Source organism: Notamacropus eugenii, chromosome 5 (assembly GCF_028372415.1).
Source record: "Notamacropus eugenii isolate mMacEug1 chromosome 5, mMacEug1.pri_v2, whole genome shotgun sequence".
Lineage (NCBI taxonomy): Eukaryota > Metazoa > Chordata > Mammalia > Diprotodontia > Macropodidae > Notamacropus > Notamacropus eugenii.
The window spans coordinates 413,426,763-413,452,069 of NC_092876.1; the positions used below are offsets into that span (position 1 = coordinate 413,426,763).

A 25,307-nucleotide genomic window follows, 5' to 3' on the forward strand; every position below is an offset into this window, starting at 1 on the left:
TTTACCCTTACTGCTTCTTCCCACCTTTCTATCTACTACCTCCCCTTTCTTTCCCTTTCCCCTCCTACTTCCTATAGGGAAAGTTATATTTCTATAACTAAATGATTCTGTTATTCCCTCTTTGAGCCAAATCTGATGGGGGCAAGGTTCAAATAATTCTCATCTCCCTCCAATTTTCCATCCACTGGAATAGGTTTTGGTGACTTCCATGAGATGTAATTTACCCTTGTCTGACTCCTCCTTTCCTCTTCCCCCAGTACAACCCCTTTTCACAACTTAATTAAATTTTTTTAATCATCACATCAAAATCAATTTATACCCACACTCTCTGTCTATATAGACCCTACTTTTAAATGGCTTAATAACAATACAGTTCTCAAGAGTTATAAGTGTCATTTTCTCTTATGGGGATGTAAAAATTTGCCCTTATTAATAAGATATTGTTGTTTTTCTTTCCTATTTACCTTTTAATGTGCCTCTTGAATCTTGTATTTGACGATCAAATTTTCTGTTGAACCTAGTTTTTTTTCATATATATGTATACATACATAAACACATATATGTATAATTTATTTATATTTCAATTTTCAACATTCACTTCCACAAGAATTTGAATTCAAATTTTTCTCCCCATCTCTCCCCACCCCCCACCCCAGGACAGGATGTACCCCATCCACCCCTTTCTCCCATCTGAACTCCCTTCTACTAATCCCCTCTTCTTCAAACTACCTCCCCTCTATTTTATTGCAGGGCAAAATAGATTTTCTATACCCCATTGCTTGCGCATCTTATTTCCCAACTGCATGCAAAAACAATTTTTAACATTCATCATTAAAGCTTTGAGTTCCATATTTTCTCCCTTCCTCCCTTCCCACCCATCCTCATTGAGAAAGCAAATAATTCAATATAGGTCATACATGTGTAGCCATGCAAAGCACTTCCATAACAGTTATGTTGTGAAAGATTAACCACATTTCCCTCTGTCCTATTCTGCACTCAATTTATTCCATTCTCTCCCTTGATCTGTCCTCTCACAATAGCATTTGCTTCTGATTATACCTTTCCCCAATTTGCTGTCCCTTCTATTACCTTCCCTCTCCTATCCCCTTCCCTCCTGCCTTCCTGTAGTATAAAATAGATTTCCATATCCAATTGAGGGCATGTTATTCCCTCTTTAAGCTAAATCCCATGAGAGTAAGGCTCATTTATTCCCTTTCATCTCCCCCTCTTCACCTCCATTGTGAAAGCACTTTCTTTTATAAGTCCCTTATAGCTTGTCTTTCCTGTTTATGTTTTCATGTTTCCCTTGATTCTTGCATTTGACAGTCAATTTTTCTATTCAACTCTGGTATTTTCAACAGGAATTCTTGGAAGTCCTCTCATTTAAATTCCATTTTTTCCCTGAAGCATTATAGTAAGTCTTTCTGGGTAAGTGATTCTTGGTTTTAATCCTATCTCCTTTGTCCTCTGGAATATCATATTCCAAGCCCTTTGATCCCTTAGTGTAGAGGTTGCTAAATCTTGTGTTATCCTAATTGTATTTCCATAATACTTGAATTGTTTCTTTCTGACTTCTTGTGATATTTTCTCTTTAACCTGGGAACTCTGGAATTTGACTACAATATTCCTAGGAGTATTCCTTTGGGGATCTTTTTCAGGAAGTGATCAGCAAATTCTTTCCATTGTCATTTTACTCTCTGGTTCTACAATATCAGGGCAGTTTTCCTTGATATTTTTTTGAAAGATGATGTCTAGGCTCTTCTTTTAATCATGGTTTTCAGGTAGACCAATACTTTTAAAATTATCTCTCTTGGATCTCTTTTCCAGGTTAGTTGTTTCTACGATGATATGTTTCACACTGTCTTCTCTTTTTTCATTTTTTTGGTTTTGTTTTATAACTTTTTGATTCCTCATAAAGTCATTAGCTTCCATCTGCTCTGATCTAATTTTTAAAAAACTATTTTCTTCAGTGAGCTTTTGGACCTCCTTTTCCATTTGACCAATTCTGCTTTTAAAGGTATTCTTCTCTTCATTGGCTTTTTGGACCCTTTTTGCCATTTTGATTAGTCTATTTTGAAGGTGTCATTTTCTCCGGATTTTTTTGGGGTCTTCTTTAGCAAGCTGCTGACTCATTTTTTTTCATGATTTTCTTGCATCACTCTCATTTCTCTTCTCAATTTTTGGTCCAGCTCTCTTACTTGACTTTCAAAATCCTTTTTGAGCTCTTCCATGCCCTGAGACACTGACATAATTTTTTGGAGGCTTTGGATGTAGGAGTCTTGACCTTGCTATCTTTTTCTACTTACATGCTTTGATCTTCTTCTGATTATATGCTGTGCTCTTCCTCATCCAAAAGTATGGAAAAAATACCTTTTCACCAAGAAAGTAACCTTCTGTACTCTTATTTTTCCCCTTTTGGGCATTTTCCCAGCCAATTAATTGACTTTTGAGTCCTTTGTCAATTGAAGGGCATACTACCCCAGGCTTCAGCTATTTAGTACTGCTGTACTCCAAGATATCTCTAGAGATCTGTAAGTTCTTAGTCTTGCCAAAGTGGCATAATCAAGGGAGACACGCTTACTTCTCTCCTAGCCTGAACTCTGGTCTGTGAGCAAGCACAAGTTCTCTTTTCTGCCCTGAAACTGTGAGTAGGATTCCCTCTCTACAGCCACCACCAGGTCTGCCATGCCAGTGCTCCTCCTCACCCAAGCACTGCCACTCAGGACTGAGACTCAGATCAGTCACTTAATTCCCCATATGTCTGTAGGATGAGAGAGCTCCAGAAGCAACTGCTGATCCCACAGTTGCTGTTGCCTTGGGACTGGGACTGGGGTTGGGGGCTCGACCATGCTCCCCTCTCACCCAGGTGAAAGAGCTTACTCGTTACCTTTGAAACTGTCTTTGGCATTTGTGTGTTGAGAAATCTGGAAACCACAGCAGCTGCCCATAATTCTGTGACTTGAAGCCTGCTGCAGTCCAGTCTGTGCCAGCCTGGCCCATTCTGGGTTCTGCTCCTCCTCAAGCCAGGTATGATATATCCTTCCTGTGGGCCTTCCAGGTTGTCTTGGCCTGCAAATCTGTTTCACTCTGTCATTTTGTGGCTTCTGCTGCTCTAGAATTCGTTTACAGTCACTTTTTTTACAAGTATTTTAAGGGCTCTGGGGGAAGAGCTCCAGCAGGTTCATACTTCTACTCCATCATCTTGGCTCCACCCCTGGCTCCTACAGGTCCTGATATTTTCATCTTGAAGCTTTGGAAGTCCCCTACTTCACTGAATATTCATCTCATCCCCTGAATGATTAGGTTCAGTTTTTCTGAGTAGCTGATCCTTGGTTGTAATCCAACCTCCCTTGCATTGGAGAATATCATATTCCATGCCCTCTTATCTTCTAATGTAGAAGCTGCAGTGTCCTGCGTAATCCTGACTGAGGTTCCACAAAATTTTTTTGCGCTGCTTGCATTATTGTCTCCTTGACATAATATTTCTGAAATTTGTCTACAATGTTCCTTGGCATTTTTAATTTGGGATATTTTTCATTAGGTGATTGGTGGATTCTTTTGATGACCATTTTACCTTCTGTCTGTAGGACCTGAAGGGATTTTCCTTGATGATTGCCTGAAAAATGCTGGCCAGGCTCTTTCTTTCATGATGGTTTCTGGTAGACCTATAATTTTAAAATTGTCTTTGCTGGATCTATTTTTCAGGTCAGTTGTTTTACCAGTGAGATATTTTATGTTTTCTTCTCTTTTTCTTCTTTTATTTCTGTTTGACTGATTCCTGATTTCTTATAGAGTAATTTGGTTCCACTTGCCCAATTCTAATTTTTAACATTGTTTTCTTCATTAAAAATGTTTTCTTTTATTAGATTTTGTGCCTCCTTTTCCATTTGGCCCTATTTTACCTTTTTAAGGTGTTCATCTCTTCAGTGAGTTTTTGTGCCTCCTTTTCCATTTCACCAATTCTCCTTGTTTAAGAATTTGTTTCCTACCTTCAATTTTTGTCCTTCCCTTTGCAAGCTGTTGACTCTCTCTTGCATATCTTTCCTTTCTTTCCCCAATTCTTCTTCTACCTCTCTTATTTGACTTTTAAAATTCTTCTTGACCTTTTCCAAGAAGGCTTTTTGGGCTTGAGGTTAGTTCATATTCCCCTCTGATATTTCAGGTGTGGGTATATTGACGATGGTGTACTCTTTTGAATTTATGCCTTGATCTTCCCTATCCCAAAATAAGACTCTATGGTCATTATCCATTTCTCCTTTTGGCTCATGGCTTTTAGAGCTGAGCTTTTCTGCTTGAGCACAGGGGGCACTGACCTAAGCTTCTTGTGCTAGGAGCCTGGAACCTGATCACTGGCTTTGTGTGCAGGGGCCTCAGGTGCTGGCAGCTGGAGGTGGTAGGTATCTCTCAGTTTACCTGGTGCTGAGCTGGAGTCAGTAACACTGGAGCTTTCAGGGCAGGTGTGAGGAGTCTAGCCCTTGGGGATTGCCTGCTTCCTTGGGCCTTTCACTTGAATGTTTGGCTGCTAGAGGATGTCTGCCAGCCTGGAGGTGTACCTCCAGAAGTTGTACTTCCTGTAGTTGTCCTGAAGCACCAGGAGATTAGTCTGCTGGAGAATACTGTTGCACATGGTGGTTTTCTGAGGTAGTGTCTACCAGATCCACTGCCTGTGGTGAGGCACTTGGGAAGTTCTGGTGTTGATGCTTGCCTGCTCCACCACCCTGGGGCTGAGGATCTCCTTCTGGTTTGCTGAGGTAGGGCTTGCTGGGACATCTCCTGTCCTGTACTGCTCCCCCTCCCCCAAAGCAAGAGGGACCATACCCATTAATCCTCTACACCTTCTGGGCTACACCTTCTTTCTGCTGCCTCAGTTGTTGCAGGGTTTTTCCTGGGGTGATATTTTCTGGGCTTTCAGAAGGCAATAAAGGAGGGTGATAACAACTTTCTTCTTGCTCTGCCATCTTGAGTGACACAGTTTTTAAGAATTATTGGTATCATCTTCCCACGTAGGGATGTAAATGCCTTTGCTCTATTGTATCACTTACACTTTCTATGCATCTCTTGGGTATATTGACAATGGAGGTCAAATTGTTGCTTTATATTTTCATGGGTGAACTACTTTTAAAAAAATTTTCTTTTTCAAATCTTGATTCACTAATGACAATGTCTTATCTTTCGTTCTTTTTATTATTATAACTTTATTCATTTCATAAAAGGAGTTTGTTAGGGAACTTTCCCCTCAAATTATGAGAACAATTTGTATAGTATTGGTACTAACTGTTCTGGAAAAGTTGGCAGAATTCTCATACAAATCCATAGTTCCGCCTCTCCCTTTGGAAGTTCCTTTATAGCTATTTCTATTTGCTTTTCTGAGATTGATATTGAAAAGTCTCTACTTTGCCTTTTGTTATGTGGAATATTTTATAATTTTAAAATTTTTCCTCTATTTTTTGTTCTGAGTTTTGGCAGCTCAGAAATTCTAGTAATTCTTTTATTATTTTAATTTTCTTGTGATTTCATATTATTCTTTCCACTTTCCATGTTCTTCTCTTTAATAATTTGTCATTAAGGCTTTATCAAAGAGTCTACTTTAATTTTATTTATCATTTTATAGTTTTTATTGTAATTTGTCTAGTTCTCTATTTTTTTACTTTGTCTTCTTTAAGAAGTTAATTGTTGAACTTTCATTTTTTAAAATGCATGTACAATTAAACCTTTCTCTATTTTGAAAATGTGTGTTTGTAGGAATTATAGCTGCATCTCAGAAATATCAATGTGTGACTTATCATTGTTGTATAGTTATTGTTTCTATGATTTGTTTACTGTCTCGTATTTAGAATTTCATTGTTAGGTAAATCCATTTGGTTCTGTGCCTTTTTTTGTGCTCCCTTAAATGATTAATATTTCTATTGTGCTATTGTTTGTAAAGGGTGCATTTAGTCTTTCTACCTTTTTACATTTATTCCCAATACTCTGTGCTGTAACACAAGGTCAGTTTTTGTAAAGTTCCAGGTGGTGCTGAGAATACATACATTTTTCATCTGTTCTACTTAGAAATCTTAGTGCTAGTTTCTCTAGTTGTTTTCTCTTTTGTCTTCATATATCTCCAAAACTGAAAAAGGAACACTGAAATCTACTACCATTATTGTATTTCTATTAATATCTTCTCATAATTTGATTGATTGTTCTGTCAACAAGTTAGATGCTAAGGCTTTGTGATGTAAGTTTAATATTGACGTTAGCTTGTTTTCTGATTCCTTTTATCATAATGTACTTTTCTTGCATATCTATTTTCATTTGAAGATTTATTTTTTGCTATGTCTGGGAGCATAATTATAATTCCTGCCTTTTGATTTAATGCACTTAATGCACAGTAAATTGTGTTATAAACCACCAGTGTGTGTGTGTGTGTGTGTGTGTGTGTGTGTGTGTGTGTGTGTGTGTGCTCATGCCTTATTTTTCTAGGCATGTTCATTGTAAGCAACAGATTCTGTGACTTTGTTTTCTTATCTAATCTGTCACTTATTTGTTTTAGTGCATTGTTTAATTTACTGTTACTTGAAATTATGAGAGTAATCTTTATATTTTCCTCCATTTATAATACTGTTTTGCTTTTGAGTTAGAATTTTTTTCTGTTCCTCTGAACAGCATTTTGCCTCTTCAGTCATTTTAAATTACTTGAAGATGACTGTTTTCACACCAGCTCACTTACTCATATGACCTCCTTTCACTCGCTGTTTGTTCAGTTTTTTCCCTACTTTGGGAGTTTTGCTTATTTATTCTGTTTTCTTCCTTTGATCTAATTCTTACCCTCTTTTTTTTTTTGGTTAGGTAAATATTCAAGTAAAATTCTTTTCCTCTTTTCCTAATCAACTTGTTTTGTTTGATAATTTTTTCTTTCTGTCAGTTTTTCTAAAACTGATTCCTTTTTCCCATTCTTTTCATTATTTACATTCCCTTTCTGTGTATTCTAATCATATTATTTGATTTATGATTCTTATATAAGACCTGTACTATGATCTTTAAGTTGTCTCTAAGCATTTTTTAAGATCAATATGTTTTGCTTAGGTAGATATCATATTTTCTTTTAACATTCATTTAACATTTTAATTAACATTAACATTATCTTTACTTTGATTATTCACATTGGTCAAGGGAGGGCTACTGAGTAGGGGCATTTGTTGTTATTAATTAGTCTTCTCTGATGTTAGTTCATTGGGTTAATTAAGATTCTTAGAGTCAAAGACCATGAAGAGAGCCAAAATTTACTTATACCTTCTGAAATTACTTTGTTTTCAAAATAATTCCAGTTTTGGAGAGGTATATAAGTCATGTGGTTAGGACAAAAATGTCTAGGCCTCCATGTTGGTGGTGACATCTTGGTACTTGTTAAAAAAGTAAAAAAAGATGATCAATAGAACAGATTAACTATAATACATAGAGAAACAAACAAACTTAATGGTCTCATCTTCATCAAACTAAAACACGATCTGAGCTACTTGAGTATAGAATAATTGCATGATAGAACTTGTCCAATTTTCTTTTTCAAAGAGAATCAATGACATCACGGGGTTATATCTTGAGTGTGAATTGAATTTAAGTGAAGCAGAGTTGCACAAAGTTGTTAGCCCCACTATTCCAGAGTCATCAAAGTCCAGAGACAAGATAAAAGTCAGAATGACCAGAAATAGCCATAGAGGCAGTGGATGACCTAAGTGACCCTTTGTGCCAATGATACCACTACACCACAAAGAGGTCAGAAAAAAATGACAATAGATCTCAGAACCAGACTTTTCAAGATACTGTCTTGATATCATTCTTCCTGGATTCATGAAATGTCATCAGTTTCCAATTCTTTGCCCCCAGAAAAGAACTACTATAAATATTTTCACAGATAGTTCATTTTCCTTTTTGTTTTTTATCTCTTTTGGGATACAGACCTAGTAGTGGTATTATTAGGCCAAAATATATCCCTGGTTTTATAGCCCTTTGGGCATAGTTCCATATTGCTCTTAAATAAATATTGAATCAGTTCTCAAATCCATCAACAATACATTAATGTCTCATTTTTCCCATATCCCTTTCAACATTTTCCTTTTCTGTCCTATTATCCATTCTAATGGGTAGTACCTCAGCATTGCTCTAATTGCATTTCTCCACTTACTAATGAGATAGAGCATTTTTTCACTATAGATAACTTTGATTATAGATTTTGATTTTGACTATAGATAGATTTGATTACTTCATCTGAAAACTGTTCATATCTTTTGATTATTTATGAATTGGAGAATGGCTCTTATTTTTTATAAATTTGACTCACTTCTCTATATATTTGAGAACTGAAGTTTTTATCTTATAATTTGCTGCAATTTTTTTCATAGTTATTATTGCTAAATGTATATTCCTCTGTCCTATTCCCCCATCTTTATTCTTTTCCCTCTATCTCTTTCACCCTGTCCCTCCTCAAAAGTGCTTTGATTCTGACTACCATCTTTCCCAATCTGCCCCTCCTTTCTATGAGCATCCCTCTTCTCTTATCCCCATTTCCCTCCTATGTTCCTATAGGGTAAGATAGATTTCTATACCCAATTGCGTATGTATGTTATTCCTTCTTTGAGGCAAGTTTTATGAGCATAAGTTTTATTTCTTACCCCTCATCTTCCCCCTCTCCTCCTTTACTGTAAAAGCTTTTTCTTGCCTCTTTTATGTGATATAATTTACCCCATTCTACCTCTACCTTTCTCTTTTTCCTAGCGCATTCCTCTTTCTCACCCCTTTATTTTATTTTTGGCATATCATCCCTTCATATTCAACACACACACCTGTGGCCTCTATCAATATATACTCCTAACAGCCCTAATAATGAGAAAGATTTTTGTGATTTGCAAGTATCATCTTCCCATGTATGAATGGTAACAATTTAACCTTATTAACACCCTTATAATTTCCCTTTCCTATTTATTGTTTTATGCTTCCCTTGAGTCTTGTATTGGAAAGTCAAATTTTCTATTCAGTTCTGGTATTTTCATCAAGATTGCTTGTAATTCCTCTTTTTATCAAATGTCCATTTTTCCTCTGAAGGAGCATCCTCAGTTTTGATGGGTAGGTTATTCTTGGTTATAATCCCAGCTTCTTTGTTCTCCAGAATATCATATCACAAGCCCTCAAATACTTTAATATAGAAGCTACAAAATCTTGCATTATCCTGACTGTGACTCCACAGTACATAAATTATTTCTTTCTAGCCGCTTGCAATATTCTCTCCTTGACCTAGGAACTCTGGAATTTGGATGTAATATTCCAGGGAGTTTTCATTTGGGGACCTCTTTCAGGAGGTGATTGGTGGATTCTTCCAATTTCTACTTTACATTGTGGTTCTACAATATCAGGACAGTGTTACTTAATAATTTCTTGAAAGATAATGTCTAGGTTCTTTTCTTCGTTGTGGTTTGTTTTGTTCATGGTCTTCAGAAAATCCAATAATTTCTAATTATCTCTACTGGATCTATTTTCCCAGGTTAGTTTTTTCTCACAATGAGATATTTCACAGTGTTCTGTTTTTTCATTGTTTTGTTTTATTGTTTTTTGATTTCTCTTAAAGTCATTAGCTTCCATTTGCTTGATGTTACTTTTTTAAGGAATTGGGTTTTTTTCAGTGAGTTTTTGTACCTCTTTTTCCATTTGGCCAATTGTGCTTTTCAAGGCATTCTTTTCCTCATTGGCTTTTTGGACCTTTTACCATTTTCACTAGTCTGTTTTCTAAAGTGTTGTTTTCTTCAATATTTTTTGTGTCTCTTTTATCAAGCTATTGACACTTTTCTCACATCACTCTCATTTCTCTTTCCAATTTTTCTTCTTCCTCTCTTACTTGATTTTCAAAATCCTTTTTGAGCTCTTCCATGGCATAAATCCAATTAATATTTTTTTTGAAGCCTTTGGATTTTGAAGCATTGACTTTGTTATCTTCATCTGTGTGTTTTGATCTTTCTCATCCCCATAGTAACTTTCTACAATCAGAAATTTTTATGTTGTTAACATTTTTTCCAGTCCATATCTTGACTTTTTAATTCTTTATGGGGTTATGCTTCTCTGGTGGAGGATGCACTGTCCCAGGCTTCAGCATTTTGTACAGCTCTTTTCAGAGATACTTCTAGGGACCTGTAAGTTTTCAATTCTTCCAGAGTGGTATGATCTGAAGAGAGATGCATTTGCTACTCTCCTGCCCTGTGTTCTTTTCTGTGAGTGACCAAAAACACTCTCTTCTGCCCTGGAACTGATCCCCACTCCATTCTGGCCTCAAACTTTGATTTCCTACTGCTACTGCTCACTCTGAGACTGGCACCCAGGATAGCAACTCAGATCTGTGTATGGGCAAAGTAATAGAGTCCTGCCCTCAGTGCCAGCAAAGAAATCCCTGCAATCTCCTTCTGATCTGTTGTTCAACCCCCATCTCATCTGTGGGCTGGAAGCTCCAGAAACAGCTGCTTCTGCTACTGATTCAGTTACTCTCAAAGTCTGCTCCTGGTTTATTGGGACTGGGTCTGTGCTGGCACAGCCTGCTCTGGACTGTGCCCCATTCTCACGCAGGTGCAACAGGCCTTTCCTGTAGACCTTCAAAATTGTCTTTGGCTGGAAAATTATTTCATCCAGTCCTTTGTGTGTTCTGATGCTCTAGGGATTATTTTATGGCATTGGTTGAAGTTGTTTAGAAGGGTTTTGCTGAGAGTCCAGGGGAGTTGCTTCTTTTTCTTCATCACCTTGGCTCCACCTCCTTCATCTCTTTTTAAAATTACTTTCTGAAATATGATTTTATCTACATTTCTCTGAAAATTCTAGGTTAATAAAAAAAACTAAAATAATTCCCTGAAACTATGGCTTTTTAGAAATATGTTATTTCAAACTTAGATTTTTATATAGTTTATTTTCAATATAGGATGTGTGAGCATAGGACTAAAGCTAAGATATAATAGTTAATATTTTTTCACACTTAATAAATCAAACTGAATACTTCTTTTTAGAATAACTATAATTATTAGATAACATAATCAGGAGATTTTGGTGAAAAGAACAAGAAGAATCCATTTTCTTCTAGTTTTTTTTTATTATTGTATAAGGCAAAACAAATATTATTTGAAAACATATAGATATTCCCAAATTTTATGAGCATCACATGTGATCCTCTTGTCTAGACTTATTTGTTACATGAAAGCCCCAAGTTAACTTTCAATATTTATAATTTTCTTAACTAAAATTCCACTCATAAACCTAAGTAAATCTTTTTTATTGGCTTATGCTGGAGTTTGGCCCAAATCTTTACATTTGTAAATCTTCTGACCACAATTTCTCCAAATGAAGGTACATGTAAAGTAAACAAAACCTAGTAAGTATTATATAAGTCAATACCTAGTATATATTCTGTTCAAGGCAAAACATAATAGGAACAGTCACTAAATCCTATTCCCCAATGTCACTTAGAGGTTCTGAGGAAAGTTTGATTCACATACCCCTTTTAAGGATACTCATTCATTACGCCTATGATACTTTTCTTATCTGGGTTCTGTACTGGATCCTTATTATTTCTCTTAGATTCACTACCCAAATGTTGAAGCTGTACACTTTTTTGAACACAACTTATAAGACACCTGTTAGAACCTATTTTGTTCCTCTAGGAAACAAAAATCTCAAGGCTCAGGACAATTTCTTAGGAATTTCTTCTGGGTCAGGAAGTTGTAAAATATTTTCAGGATTTTTTCTCCTTGTGCTAAATTGTTTAAATATACTACTACTCATTTTTTGAGACTGCATCACTAGATTGCATCTCTACTGTATGTTGATGCATCAGTAATACCTAGATTGTGGAATCAATTAGTCAAGACCATACTGATGAGTGCCTCAAGCATAGGATCTTTCCTATTATTATATTTTTAATCAAAAATTGGTATTCAATAATGATTTAATGTCACCTTGACAAGAAGTCCCTAATGCTATATTTCATATTCCATAACTCTGTATTGTGTCTTACCTATGACTTCATAAAAGATGTTTGACAGTTTTTACTAATTTATTTTAAACTTGCATGCTAAAATAAACAGTCAGTAAAGAAAAAGAAATATATTATAAACTTAAATGCCAAAACTTAAGTGCAAAATAAGAAAAGGAAAAAACAATTGCCATACCCAAAGCAAAACATAAGAGAGGACTGAAAATATACAGCAATCAACTTCCATTTCAAGAAAGCCTGTATAATAAATACAGCACATTGTATTCCAAACTGTCCATCTTTTCTTTGCTTCCTTGTAAGTTTTCTTTTATTTTCTGCTGTGTACTTGTTATTTTATTCTTTTTCCCCCATCTTCCCACCTCCCCCAAGAAGGCTATAATTAAGTGCAAAGAATATATATACATAATACACACATATGTATATATACTCGTACCTGTATTACATTATATGTACATGAATGCGTGTCTACATATGTGCAAGTGTATATACGCATGCATGTACATGCATATGTATATATGTGTATACACATACAGATAGACATGCACATCAATACACATATATATGCATGTATACATACATATACATATTCTTACATATACATCTATATATTTAGATATCTATAATCATACTCATGTATTCATATGCATCTATGTAAGACTATTATACTTGGTTGTCCTCTGTTTCTGTAAGGGTTGATAACATTTTCCTTTATAGGTCCAAGTCTTTCCATATTTTTCACCATTTCCTGTGCCACAACAATATTCCAATCTTATATTGTCTAGTTATTTTAAATACTCTAAAGCAATATTGATTAATATCACTGACAAAGAGTGTAGTTTTCCTCTTTTTCTCTTTTGATTACATCTATTTTAGCTTTAATTTTATCTAAAATCATGATTGCTATGCCTGCTTTTTTCCCCTAATAAATTTTACTTCTGATGTGTATTTTTTTGTTTGGGTGTATTTTATATTTCCTCTCTCTCCTGACTCCACTACTTTACTTCTGCCTGATACCTTGTCCTCCTATTACTTTACCTAGCCCCTGCCAAAGAGCCCTCCCTTATCCTCTCCTCTAACCCTGAAACGCCTCCCTTATCCTCTCTTCCTCCCTATCCCCTTAACCTTTTATTTCTTTCTGAATTTAGAAGACTTTTATGCCAATAGATAGACAGATAGATAATTTCCCTTTTGAAACTATTCCCAACAAGAGTAGTATTCCAGAAATTCCAGCCCTCCTCTCCCATCTAATTTCTCTGTATAAGTTCTTCCTCTAATACCTTATTCATAAAAGACAATTATATTTTTTACCTTTTCCTAGATGGTTTACTTTTCAATATTACATCACACTCAGCTCTACCCTAGTCTTTCTTTTGAACTACCTAATTACTAATAACAATCTTGAACATATGATTTACATTTTCTCATATAAAAAGTAAAATCTGTCCTTATTGAGTCTGTTTGTAATTAGTTTTCAATGTTTTCCTTACATTTTCTTGGATCTTTTATGTTACATTTTCTATTGATTTCAGATCGTTTTGCAACAAAATCCTGAAAGTCTGGTAATTCATTGAAAGTTATTTTTTTCATATATCGGATTATGATATTTTCAGCTACAACTCCAGTTCTCTTCTTCTTTGATATATAGTGTTCCAAGACCTGCAGCCTTTTACTTTTACTGCTCCTAGGTCTTATGTAATTCAAATTGTGGCTCCACCATGTTTTTTTTTTCTTGTTGCTCATAATATTTGATGTTGCTCATAATATTTGAGTTGGGGATTTTTGATTTTGACTATGATATTCCTGTCACTTCACCTCATAGGATCCCTTTTATGTGGTGACTGGTGGATTTTTTTCTGCTTCTCCTTTCTCCTCTTGTTATTACACTTCAGGACCAGTTTATTTAATTATTTCTTGCGTTAACATGTAGAGATTCTTTGTTTTTATCCTAGTTTTCAGGTAGTCTGACTATTCTTATGTTTTATCTTCTTGATCTCTTCTCCAGATGAGTTGTTTTTCTTATGAGATGTTTCACTTTCTCTTCTTTTTTTTCATTCTTTATATTTTGTTTTGTTATTTCTTCATCTCTTGTAACTTTATTGGTTTCCCCTTGACCAATTCTAATTTTCAAGGATTCATTTTCTTCCTTAAGATCCTGGATCTTCTTCTCTAGTTGGTTGACTTTCTTTTCATAAACTTCATCTTCTTTCTTGGATTTTTCTTATTTTAAATAAAGTGTCCTCAGTCTCTTTCATTTGATTTTAAAATTTTTTAAAGTTCTTTTACAAATTCTCTTTGAGTTGTTGACCATTTAACATTACTGTTTGGGAGAAGAGAGGTGCTTTTTTTGCTTCAATATCTTCCTCTGAAGATGAATCATAGTCTTCTCTGTTCCAAAAATAACTTTCTGTGGTTAGGATCTTTCTCCTTTGCCTGCTCTTTAAAAAAAAAAAAAAACATAGCAATTTCTTATTGTAATCACCTCTAGTCCTGGCGTGTGGGGAATAGTGTCTCTGGCCTCACATCCTCCAGTTCTCCGCTCTGGCCTGGAACCAATAACGAAGAACTCCACCCTCTATAAGTGCCCAGAGCCAGCAATGTCCCCACCCCACTGCTTCCGCACTCACCTGGCATATGTTGGTTCATTCTCACCCAGGGCCACATTTCAGCAGCACAGCTGGGCCTGGTATCACTTATCAGCAAAGGTTCTCTCAATCTTCCCCCTATGAGTTGGCTGACTGCCCACACTATCTAGGAGGTGAAAATTCCTGTGCTGGGGCTAAGGCTAGCCCCTGAACTTGTTGCTTACTATTTCATTAGAACTAGCTTGGTGGTGTTTACCTTCATGGGGACCAAATCTCAGATCTTCTCTTGTCCCAGGAGAAACACTATTCTTTCTCAATTCTTTAATTTTTTTTAACCATACTATATTTGCCCTGAGAAGCATTTTGTCTTATTTGTGGAGGAAATCTGGAGAGCTTGGAATCTTCTGACCTACTCGGCCATCTTTCGAGAACCCTCTCTCAACATATTTTGACAATTATATCAAATCTTCAAGTTAAAAAAATCTTAACATTAATACATTGTATGACAGTGCACAAAAATGAAATTTAACAAGTTAGGATTTTGAGCCGAATTTAATTAGCTAGATTAACCTTCTCAATGAGAAATATATAGGCTTATACTTGAATATAACTTGAATAGGATGGGATGGGTATAGTTAAACAGATGTTAATCTTAAAAAAAAAAACAATATCTGGTAGGTTTCAGTGGATTGAAAGTTTAGGGTGGGTCACTATAATATGATTGCTCCATAGCAAATGTTATCTTTGCCTGTATTTGTGTCCAAGATTAGATGTAATATTCCCATTATGATCTTACCTGAACTCAAGTTTCCAGGAGTACTGTGTTTAGTTCTTGGCACCACATTTTTCAAAGGTTATTTGGAGAGCATCCAGAAAAAGGAAAACAGGATCATTGAATGACATCATGGGAGGATCAGTTGAAGTAACTAGGGATGTTTTAATCTGAAATTCCAAGCCTACCAAGGAATATTTTGTATGAGAGAGATTAGATTTGCTTTTCTTGGCTTCAGAGAGCAAGATTAGGAAGAAAGGGTAAGAGATAACAAATACAGATGCAGAAATAATGGGTGAAAGATACAAAGGTAAATCTAGACAATCTAAGGAAACCCTTACTTTTACAACTATTTAAAAGTAGAATACACTGCTTTTGAAAATTGTGAATTCTTATCCGTTAGGAATCTTTAAGCAAAGTTTGGGATAATCACTTACTCATTGTTGTAGAGGGCACGATTGAACTAGGTGATCTCTGAGGTACCCAAAATTCTCTGATTCTGTGAAGAAAAATATCCATTTCCCAGTGCCCCATTGCTTCAAGGTCTTGTGTTAAGGCAAAAAAAAAAAATCAGCCTCATAAATTAATTCATGCTTAGACATTAATGGTTAACTTTCTCAAGTTGATTTACAAACCACCACCACCCACCTCGCTAAGGAAATTTTTAATTAAAGCCATATTTTAGATTCACAGTGCCTTAATTCAAATGAAGGAACTACAGACACTGGATTTCCAGGTTATCCAAAGTGATATTTATAAACAGGAAGTGTCTAGATCAGCAACCTTTATTTTAATCATAACATAAAGGCAGTAACTTGCCATTTGCATGTTGCTACAGATTCAATATGAAATCATTCTCTTTCTACCTGCAGTAGCGAACAAAGATTGAGAAGATTCCACTGTTCTTCATCTCTGCCACTTATTTACTGTTTAACCTTAAGTAATGCACTTAACCTCTATTGGTTACCCAATAATAAAATCATTTTGGACTTGGTGATATTTAAGATTACTTCTTCCTTTAACAGTCATCTTCCTTATTTATCCCAGAATTGTCACCTAAATCTAGTCAAGTAGCATATAAGGTTCAGACCTGTTAAGTTATTCAAACTGATCATAATGAATTTGACTATTTCATAGTTGTGGTTAATTTTGGCATGAAATTTTATTTCATTTCTTTTTCCTTAGTTTATAGTAAAGGGAAAAAGGGGAACATGTACACAAAATGCTCAAACTGTTTTAAGAAAACCATTTTAATGTTTATTTCTCAATGAATAATTCCCATGCTATTTTTCACAAAATCCATCCCTGAAGATGACACTTGATCATACAAAACTGAAAGTAGAACATATTCTTCAGCTGGGTTTGCCAATTATAACATTATGGTCCATGCTGTAGTGCCCAGAACTTGGTACTTTTTATCAATGTTCGTCCATTGTTGTAAACCATAAAATTTCACTGGAAACGACTCCCACCTGCCCCCCACTATGTATTTTCCAGTACCGAATATACAATTTTTATGCTGTGATATATTCAATTTTTTCTATTTTTTTCAGGTTCATTGGAATTCCTGGACTTCTAACTAATTTTCTGGTAAGCTCCCTTCTTCCTCTAAGTATTTTATCAATATTTTCTCTTTTCAGTTCCACCTAAATTTGTGGTTCAGCCAAGTGACCAAGATGGAATTTATGGAAAGGCTGTCATCCTTAATTGTTCAGCAGAGGGTTATCCTGTGCCCACGATAGTCTGGAAATTCTCAAAAGGTATGAACATATTGGGTCTTGGATCTGCTTGTGAACTACTAAATAGATATAAAGTAATCAATAATTATCTTAGCTTTGAGAAATTTCCTTTAAAGTAAACAAAAACTATAGAACCTCTAAAAAACTGAAAAATGGTGGGTCCAAATATCCATACTTTTGGGTTTGACACCTTCATGTTGGTGCACTAAGTACTACCAAAACACTTTACAAGCTTTTCTCTGATGCAGTTCTGATCTTATCTTCCTTAATGGAAGGTACCACATATTTATTGCCAAAATCTATTTCTCCTCTAATTTTTAATATCTTTTTGTTTATTTTGGTTTTGTTTGGTTTTTGGTCTTTTAATTTTTAAAAGGCATATTCAGTTCATTAACCTATCTTTTTATATTTTGTTAATGTTTATTTGTAAGTAGGAATTTGTAAGCTGAAGGAATACTTCAGCTGCATCCCAAAAATGTTGGTACATTTTTTTCATCATTGTTTTCTCATATATTATGATTGTCTCTAATATTAATTATTTGCCCAATTCATTGTATTTTCATCTGTGTCTATGTCTTGTTTGTGGTCCTTGACCCACTGATTTTATTATATTATGGTCTTAAATTATGATTTTATTATTTCTGCTTTTTTGTGTTTGTTTGTTGTACATGGTCAATTTTTATAAAAGTTTTATGTGTTATTGAGAAACATGTACATTCTTTTGGATCTTATTTAGAAGAATACACATGTATTTACCTATAGTTTCTTCAGCAATTTTTTCAGTTACTTATTTTTATTTATCTTTCTGTTAGACTTATCCAAAACTAAGAGACATTAATGTCTCCTGTCACTATAGTATTAATTTATATATCTTCTTATACAGATAATATTTCCTTTATGAATTCAGATGCTAAGACATTTGGGACATATGTGTTTATTACTGATGGTTTTGATTCTATGATTCCTAGCAGCATAATGTAGTTTCTGTATTTTCATTTTTATTTTCTTTTTTCCTTTTATTATTTAAATATGTTTTTATTGGATAACATGATTACAACTTCTGCTTCTTTTGATTCACTTGATACATAATAATTTTTTCCCATCCCTTCAATTTTGTTTTGTGTATGTCTTTTTTTCAATGTTTCCTGTAAGCAACAGTTTGTTGGGGTTTGTCTTCTTATTTAATCTCTCATTTTCATCTCAACTAGCCAATTGGCATAGAATACACAGAGAGAGTTTGGTGTAGAAATACATTCAACTCAGAGAAGGAGAAAAGAAGGGTGGTAGAGTCAGGGAGGGTTAGTCATAAGAAAATAAAACTGACCAAAACTATCCAAGTAGATAGCTAAGTTCATAATAACCAAGGCCACAGGGACTAATTATTGAGGCCACTAGCTTGCTTTCACATGCCATTACAATTTAACCTGGGAACATTGCTCTTGGGAAGGGAAGCAGGTCCTCCTAACTGTTGCATTTAATTGGCTCCTCATTCTAATTCTGGCTTAGTCCAGGGAGAATTGTGACTTTCACAGTTGCTAGTAATTACAATGGTTATGGACTTACAGTCTAAAATAATTCTTAATAATTATCCCCCAAAATGGAAAGATGTTTATGAAAAGAAGAAAGATACATATTGTATAAACATGCATCAGGATGTTGGGGGAAAATGACGTGGAAGACAAAAATTAACGATAAACTGCACAATCAGGAATATAGGAAAATTTCTACCATGAAACATCCTTTCTATCACCAGCAGGAATCTGTAATTCTAGGAGTGAGTCAAAACAAATGAAAAATATCACCAGAGAGAATGATCTAAGGCAGTAACTTAGAACCCAGAATAAGTTCTTTAGAATATTTCATTCTATGCTGAATACAAAGACTAAACAACGTCTAACTACGAAGACGGATCATGTATAAAAGGGAGGGAGGGAGGAAGATTTAAAATAAAGAGCAGGGAAGAGAAGCAATAAAGAGATTGGAGGAAAGAAACCCTTTTAAGGAAAAACTGTAGGGCGGAGCCAAGATGGCAGAGTAGATAGACACACATATGCTAGCTCCGAACCCACTACCCATAAAATATCTGTAAAAAAGAACTTCCAACAAATTCTGGAGCAGCAAAAGTCACAGAACAATGGAGCAGATGAGATTTCTGTTCCAGAGAGCCTGAAAACCTCTCACAAAAGGTCCTCACGCTGCAGACCTGGAGCCAAGCCCAGCCTTGGCCATGTGGCGCCAAGAGGAGTGGATCCGAGCAGGGAGCAGATCTGAGCAGGCTTCAGGGATGGGATCTCCAGTGGCCACGTGGGTCCGTCCACCCAAAGGGTCAGTGAGAGAGTCTCTTTGGCAGGTCGAGAGGGGAGTGGGGTTCCCCCTTAACTCAAGCCCCCTCAGGAGGCAGCAACTGAGGTGGGAGCAGACAGGAGCTCCCAGAGCAGGCAGGAGCCAGGATCCATTGTTGAAGGTCTCTGCATAAACCCCCTGAGGGAACTGAGCCTGAGAGGCAGCCCTGCCCCCACCTGAGCAGCTGAACTTGATCTCACACTGAATAGCAGCCCCGCCCCCGCCAAAGGCCCTGGGGCTGGGAAGCAGCATTTGAATCTCAGACCCCAAGCCCTAGCTGGGTGGATCTTGAGGCCAGGTGAGTGTGAAGAGAATATTCAGAAGTCAAGTCACTGGCTGGGAAAATGCCCAGAAAAGGGAAAAAAAATAAGACTAGAGAAGGCTACTTTCTTGGTGAACAGGTATTTCCTCCCTTCCTTTCTGAGGAGGAAAAACAATGCTTACCATCAGGGAAAGACACAGAAGTCAAGGTTTCTGTATCCCAGCCCACTCAATGGACTCAGGCCATGGAAGAGCTCAAAAAGGATTTTGAAAATCAAGTTAGAAAGGTAGAGGAAAAGCTGGGAAGAGAAATGAGAGACATGCAGTCAAAGCATGAAGAGCAGGTCAGCACCCTGCTAAAGGAGACCCAAAAAAATGCTGAAGAAAATAACACCTTGAAAAATAGGCTAACTCAATTGGCAAAAGAGGTTCAAAAAGCCAATGAGGAGAAGAATGCTTTCAAAAGCAGAATTAGCCAAATGGAAAAGGAGATTCAAAAGCTCATTGAAGAAAATAGTTCTTTCAAAACTAAAATGGCACAGATGGATGCTAAGGACTTTGTGAGAAAGACAGATATCACAGAACATAGCGAGAAGATTGGAAAAATTGAAGATAATGTAAAATATTTCATTGGAAAAACAACTGACCTGGAAAATAGATCCAGGAGAGACAATTTAAAAATTATGGGACTACCTGAAAGCCATGATCAAAAAAAGAACCTAGACATCATCTTTCATGAAATTATCAAGGAAAACTGCCCTGAGATTCTAGAACCAGAGGGCAAAATAAGTATTCAAGGAATCCACAGATCACCGCCTGAAAGAGATCCAAAAAGAGAAACTCCTAGGAACATTGTGGCCAAATTCCAGAGTTCCCAGGTCAAGGAGCAAATATTGCAAGCAGTTAGAAAGAAACAATTCAAGTATTGTGGAAGTACAATCAGGATAACACAAGATCTAGCAGCTTCTACATTAAGGGATCGAAGGGCGTGGAATAGGATATTCCAGAAGTCAAAGGAACTAGGACTAAAACCAAGAATCACCTACCCAGCAAAACTGAGTATAATACTTCAGGGAAAAAAATTGGTCTTTCAATGAAATAGAGGACTTTCAAGCATTCTTGATGAAAAGACCAGAGCTGAAAAGAAAATTTGACTTTCAAACACAAGAATGAAGAGAAGCATGAAAAGGTAAACATCAAAGAGAAGTCATAAGGGTCTTATAAAAGATGAACTGTTTACATTCCTACATGGAAAGACAATATTTGTAACTCTTGAAACTATTCAGTATCTGGGTACTGGGTGGGATTACACACACACACATGAACACACACACACACACACACACACACACACACACATAGAGACAGAGTTCACAGAGTGAATTGAAGAGGATGGGATCATATCTTAAAAAAATGAAATCAAGCAGTGAGAGAGAAATATATTGGGAGGAGAAAGGGAGAAATGGAATCGGGCAAATTATCTCTCATAAAAGAGGCAAGCAAAAGACTTATTAGTGGAGGGATAAAGAGGGGAAGGGAGAGAAAAACATGAAGTTTACTCTCATCACATTCCACTAAAGGAAGGAATAAAATGCACACTCATTTTGGTATGAAAACCTATCTTACAATACAGGAAAGTGGGGGATAAGGGGATAACGGGGGGGGGATGATGGAAGGGAGGGCATGGGGAGGAGGGAGCAATCTGAGGTTGACACTCATGGGGAGGGACAAGATCAAAAGACAGAATAGAAGTAATGGGGGACAGGATAGGAGGAGGGAAATATAGTTAGTCTTATACAACACGATTATTATGGAAGGTATTTGCAAAACTACACAGATTTGGCCTATATTGAATTGCTTGCTTTCCAAAGGGAGGGGGTGGGGGGGGAGGGAGGAAAAGAAGTTGGAACTCAAAGTTTTAGGAACAGCTGTCGAGTACTGTTCTTGCCACTAGGAAATAAGAAATACAGGTAAAGGGGTATAGAAAGTTATTTGGCCCTACAGGACAAAAGAGAAGATGGAGACAAGGATAGAGAGGGATGATAGAAGGGAGAGCAGACTGATGATAGGGGTAATTAGAATGCTCGGTGTTTGGGGGCGGGGGGAGGGGACAAAAGGGGAGAAAATGTGGAACCCAAAATTTTGTGAAAATCAATGTTAAAAGTTAAATAAATAAATAATTTTTAAAAAAATAAAAAATTTAAAAAATTTAAAAAAAAAAAGAAAAAAATATAGGGGCTGAGCCAAGATGGTGGAGTAGAGGCATGTACCTGCTCTAGGTCTCACTCCAAAACCCTTAAAACACCTATAAAAATGACTCTAAAGAAATTCTAGAACAGCAGAAGTAACAAAATGACAGAGTGAAACAAATTTCCAGCCCAAGACACCCTGGAAAACTCACAGGAAGGGTCTCAGAGAGGAATGCAGCCCAGCATGGGCTGGGCCAGCATAGACAGACTGGATCAGGCTTCAGAGCACTGAGTCTTGGGCAGCTGCTGTGGTTTCCAGATTCCTTAACCCACAAACACCAGACAGCTTCAAAGGTCAGTGAGAAAATTCTTTCATCTGAGTGACAGGGGAGAATGGTCCGGCCCCATTCTCAGCCACCATACAGCTACAGCAGAGGCCACCTCTGGAGCTCTAAGCCTACAGACCCTCGGGAATCCAATGGTTGATCTGAATCTCAGTCCAGCAGAGAGGGAATCCCACTCACAGGTCCAGGGCAGAAAGAGTTTGTAGCTGCTCCCAGACCAGAGCACAGGACAGTAGATGAATAAACAAACACCTTCCCCTTAACTATACCACACTGGAGGAACTGAAAACTTGCAAGTGCCTAGAAAAATCTTGGAGAACAGCTGCACAAAACCTCTGAAACCTGAGGTTGTATACCCTCCACTTGATAGGACTCAAAAGTCAAGTGATTGGTTGGGAAAATGCCCAAAAAGTGGGGAAATAAGACTATAGAAGGTTGCTTTCTTGGTGAAAAGGTGTTTTCTTCCATTGTTTTGGATGAGGAAGATCAAAGCATACAAACAGAGGAAGATCAAAGCATATAACTGGAGGAAGAAAGCAAGGTCAAGGCTCTTACATCCAAGTCTCCAAAAAATATGTGAAATGGTCTTAGACCATGGAAGAGCTCAAAAAGGATTTTGAAAATCAAGCAAGAGAGGCAGAGAAAAAATTGAGAAGAGAAATGAAAGCGATGCAAGAAAATCATGAAAAATGAGTCAACAGCTTGCTAAAGAGATCCAAAAAAATACTGAAGAAATAGCACCTTTAAAAATAGACTAGCCCAAATGGCAAAAGAGGTTCAAAATGCCAATGAGGAGAAGAATGCCTTAAGAAGCAGAATTGGTCAAATGGAAAAGGAGGTCCAAAAGCTTACTGAAGCAAATAGTTCTTTAAAAATTAAAGTGAAGCAGTTGGAAGCTAATGATTTTACTAGAAATAAATAAATTATGAAACAAAACCAAAAGAATGAAAAAATAGAAGACAATGTGAAATACCTCATTGGAAAAAACAACTGACCTGGAAAATAGATCTAGGAGAAAATAGATTCAATAATTTTAAAATTATTGCTTCACCTGAAAACCGTGATCAAAAAAAGTACCTAGACATCTATATCGGTAAGCAGTGGAACATACACTGGGGGCTCGGCTACAACATGTTCTTAGATCCGTATTCATAAAAGGAGAGCAACTTTCAAGGGGTTGACAATCACTTTAATCAAGCACAGGTATCAGAGAAATCAAAATCGAAATTTCAGAGAAAATAGAAAGATCAAAAGTCAACAGACATGCTTTCACAATGTCTGACTATTACATACATACACAGTTACTAGAGAGGGAAGTATCAACTTCTGGGTTTTAGCCAGGGGGCTCTTTAGTGGCTTCGAAGAGTCTCTCTGGCCAAAGAAACACTTCCAAGCAGTAAGCCCCAAGTAAAACCTCACCCTCAGAGTATTTATACACTTTTTAGAGCCAGAGGGCATAACTCTCCGATCCAGTACCTCCAGGGAAAAACAAAAGATACTTGGGACACTCCTACAAGACAGCTCCCCTAATCAAGCTTCCTACAATGGGCAGGCCCATCAATGGGTGGGAAAGATCTTCCCCAATCACATTATTCAATCAGAGGCACTTTCAGTAAAACAAAAATAGCAAATGATTCTAATTTGATTGGCATTACAACATCATCTTCCAAGAACTTATCAAGGAAAACTGCCCCGATATTCTGAAACAGAGTGTAAAATAGAAATGGAAAGAATTCACTGATCATCTTCTGAAAGAGATCCCCAAAGGAAAAGTCCTAGGAATATTGTAGTCAAATTCTAGAGTTCCCAGGTCAAGGAGAAAGTATTACAGCCAGACAGAAAGGAAGAATTCAAATATTGTGGAAATACAATCAGGATAACACAGAATTAGCAGTTTCTACACTAGGGGATGATGAAAGGACTTGGAACATGATACTCCAGAGGTCAAAGGGAAGAGGATCAAAACCAAGAATCACCTACCCAGCAAGACTGAGTATAATACTTCAAGAGAAAAAAATGGAATTTCCATGAAATAGAGTACTTCCAAGCATTCTTATTGAAAAGTCCAGAGCTGAATAGAAAATTTGATGGTCAAATACAAGAATCAAGAGAAATGTGAAAAGGTAAACATGAAAGAGAAGCCATAAGGGCGTTATTAAAATTGAACTGTTTATTTTCCTACATGGAAAGATGATATTTGTAAATCATGATAACTTTTCCAGTTTTAGGGTAGTTAAAGGGAATATATTTATATAGAGAGAGATATATAGATATATATATCTCTCTAAATATAGATATATGTATATATCTATATGTATCTATATATATGTAAGTATGTGTGGGTATGTATGTATGTGTAGGTATGTATATGTACATGGGTGTATGTGTATGTATATATGTGCATGTGTATATATACATATGTGTGTATATATGTATACTTATATATACATATATACACACATGTGTATATATACATATGTGTGTATATATGTATACTTATATATACATATATACACATATACACATATAGGGCACTTTGTGAGCAAAATATGAAGGAAGAATGTCTAAAAATTAAAATTTACTGTTGAACAGAATGTACTAGAAATAAGAGAAAGGGAGAGGTAGAATGTAGCAAATCGTCTTACACAAAAAAGGTAAGAAAGAGCTTTCACAGTGGAGGAGAAGAAGGGTGGAGATGAAAGGAGATGAATTCCTTACAATGGAATTTGGCTTAAGGAGGGAATAACACATACTCAGTTGGATATGGAAATCTATTTTACCCTGCTGGAAGAAAGGGAGGATGGGGATGGGAGAGGGAAGAAAATAGAAGGGACAGTAAATTGGTGAAAAGGATAAGCAGAAGCAAACACTATTGTGGGAGCACAGGTCAAGGGAGAGAATGGAATAAATGGAGAGCAGGATACAACAGAAGGAAATATGGTTAGTCTTTTGCAACATAACTATTATGGAAGTGTTTTGCATGGCTACACATTTATGACCTATATTGCTTGCTTTCTCGATGAAGGTGGGTGGGAAGAGGAAGGGAGAGAATATGGAGTTCAAAGCTTTAATAATGAAT

At 36.3% G+C, this 25,307-nt stretch overlaps 1 protein-coding gene across 1 annotated transcript in view; it reads left to right on the forward strand.

The window, feature by feature from the left end:
* DSCAM (DS cell adhesion molecule) overlaps window positions 1-25,307 on the forward strand; it is a 229,988-nt gene that overhangs the window by 190,307 nt on the left and 14,374 nt on the right. The window contains exon 8 of the mRNA XM_072615767.1: window positions 16,993-17,112. Coding sequence (XP_072471868.1) covers window positions 16,993-17,112 — 120 coding nt within the window. The remainder of the gene's footprint in view (window positions 1-16,992; window positions 17,113-25,307) is intronic.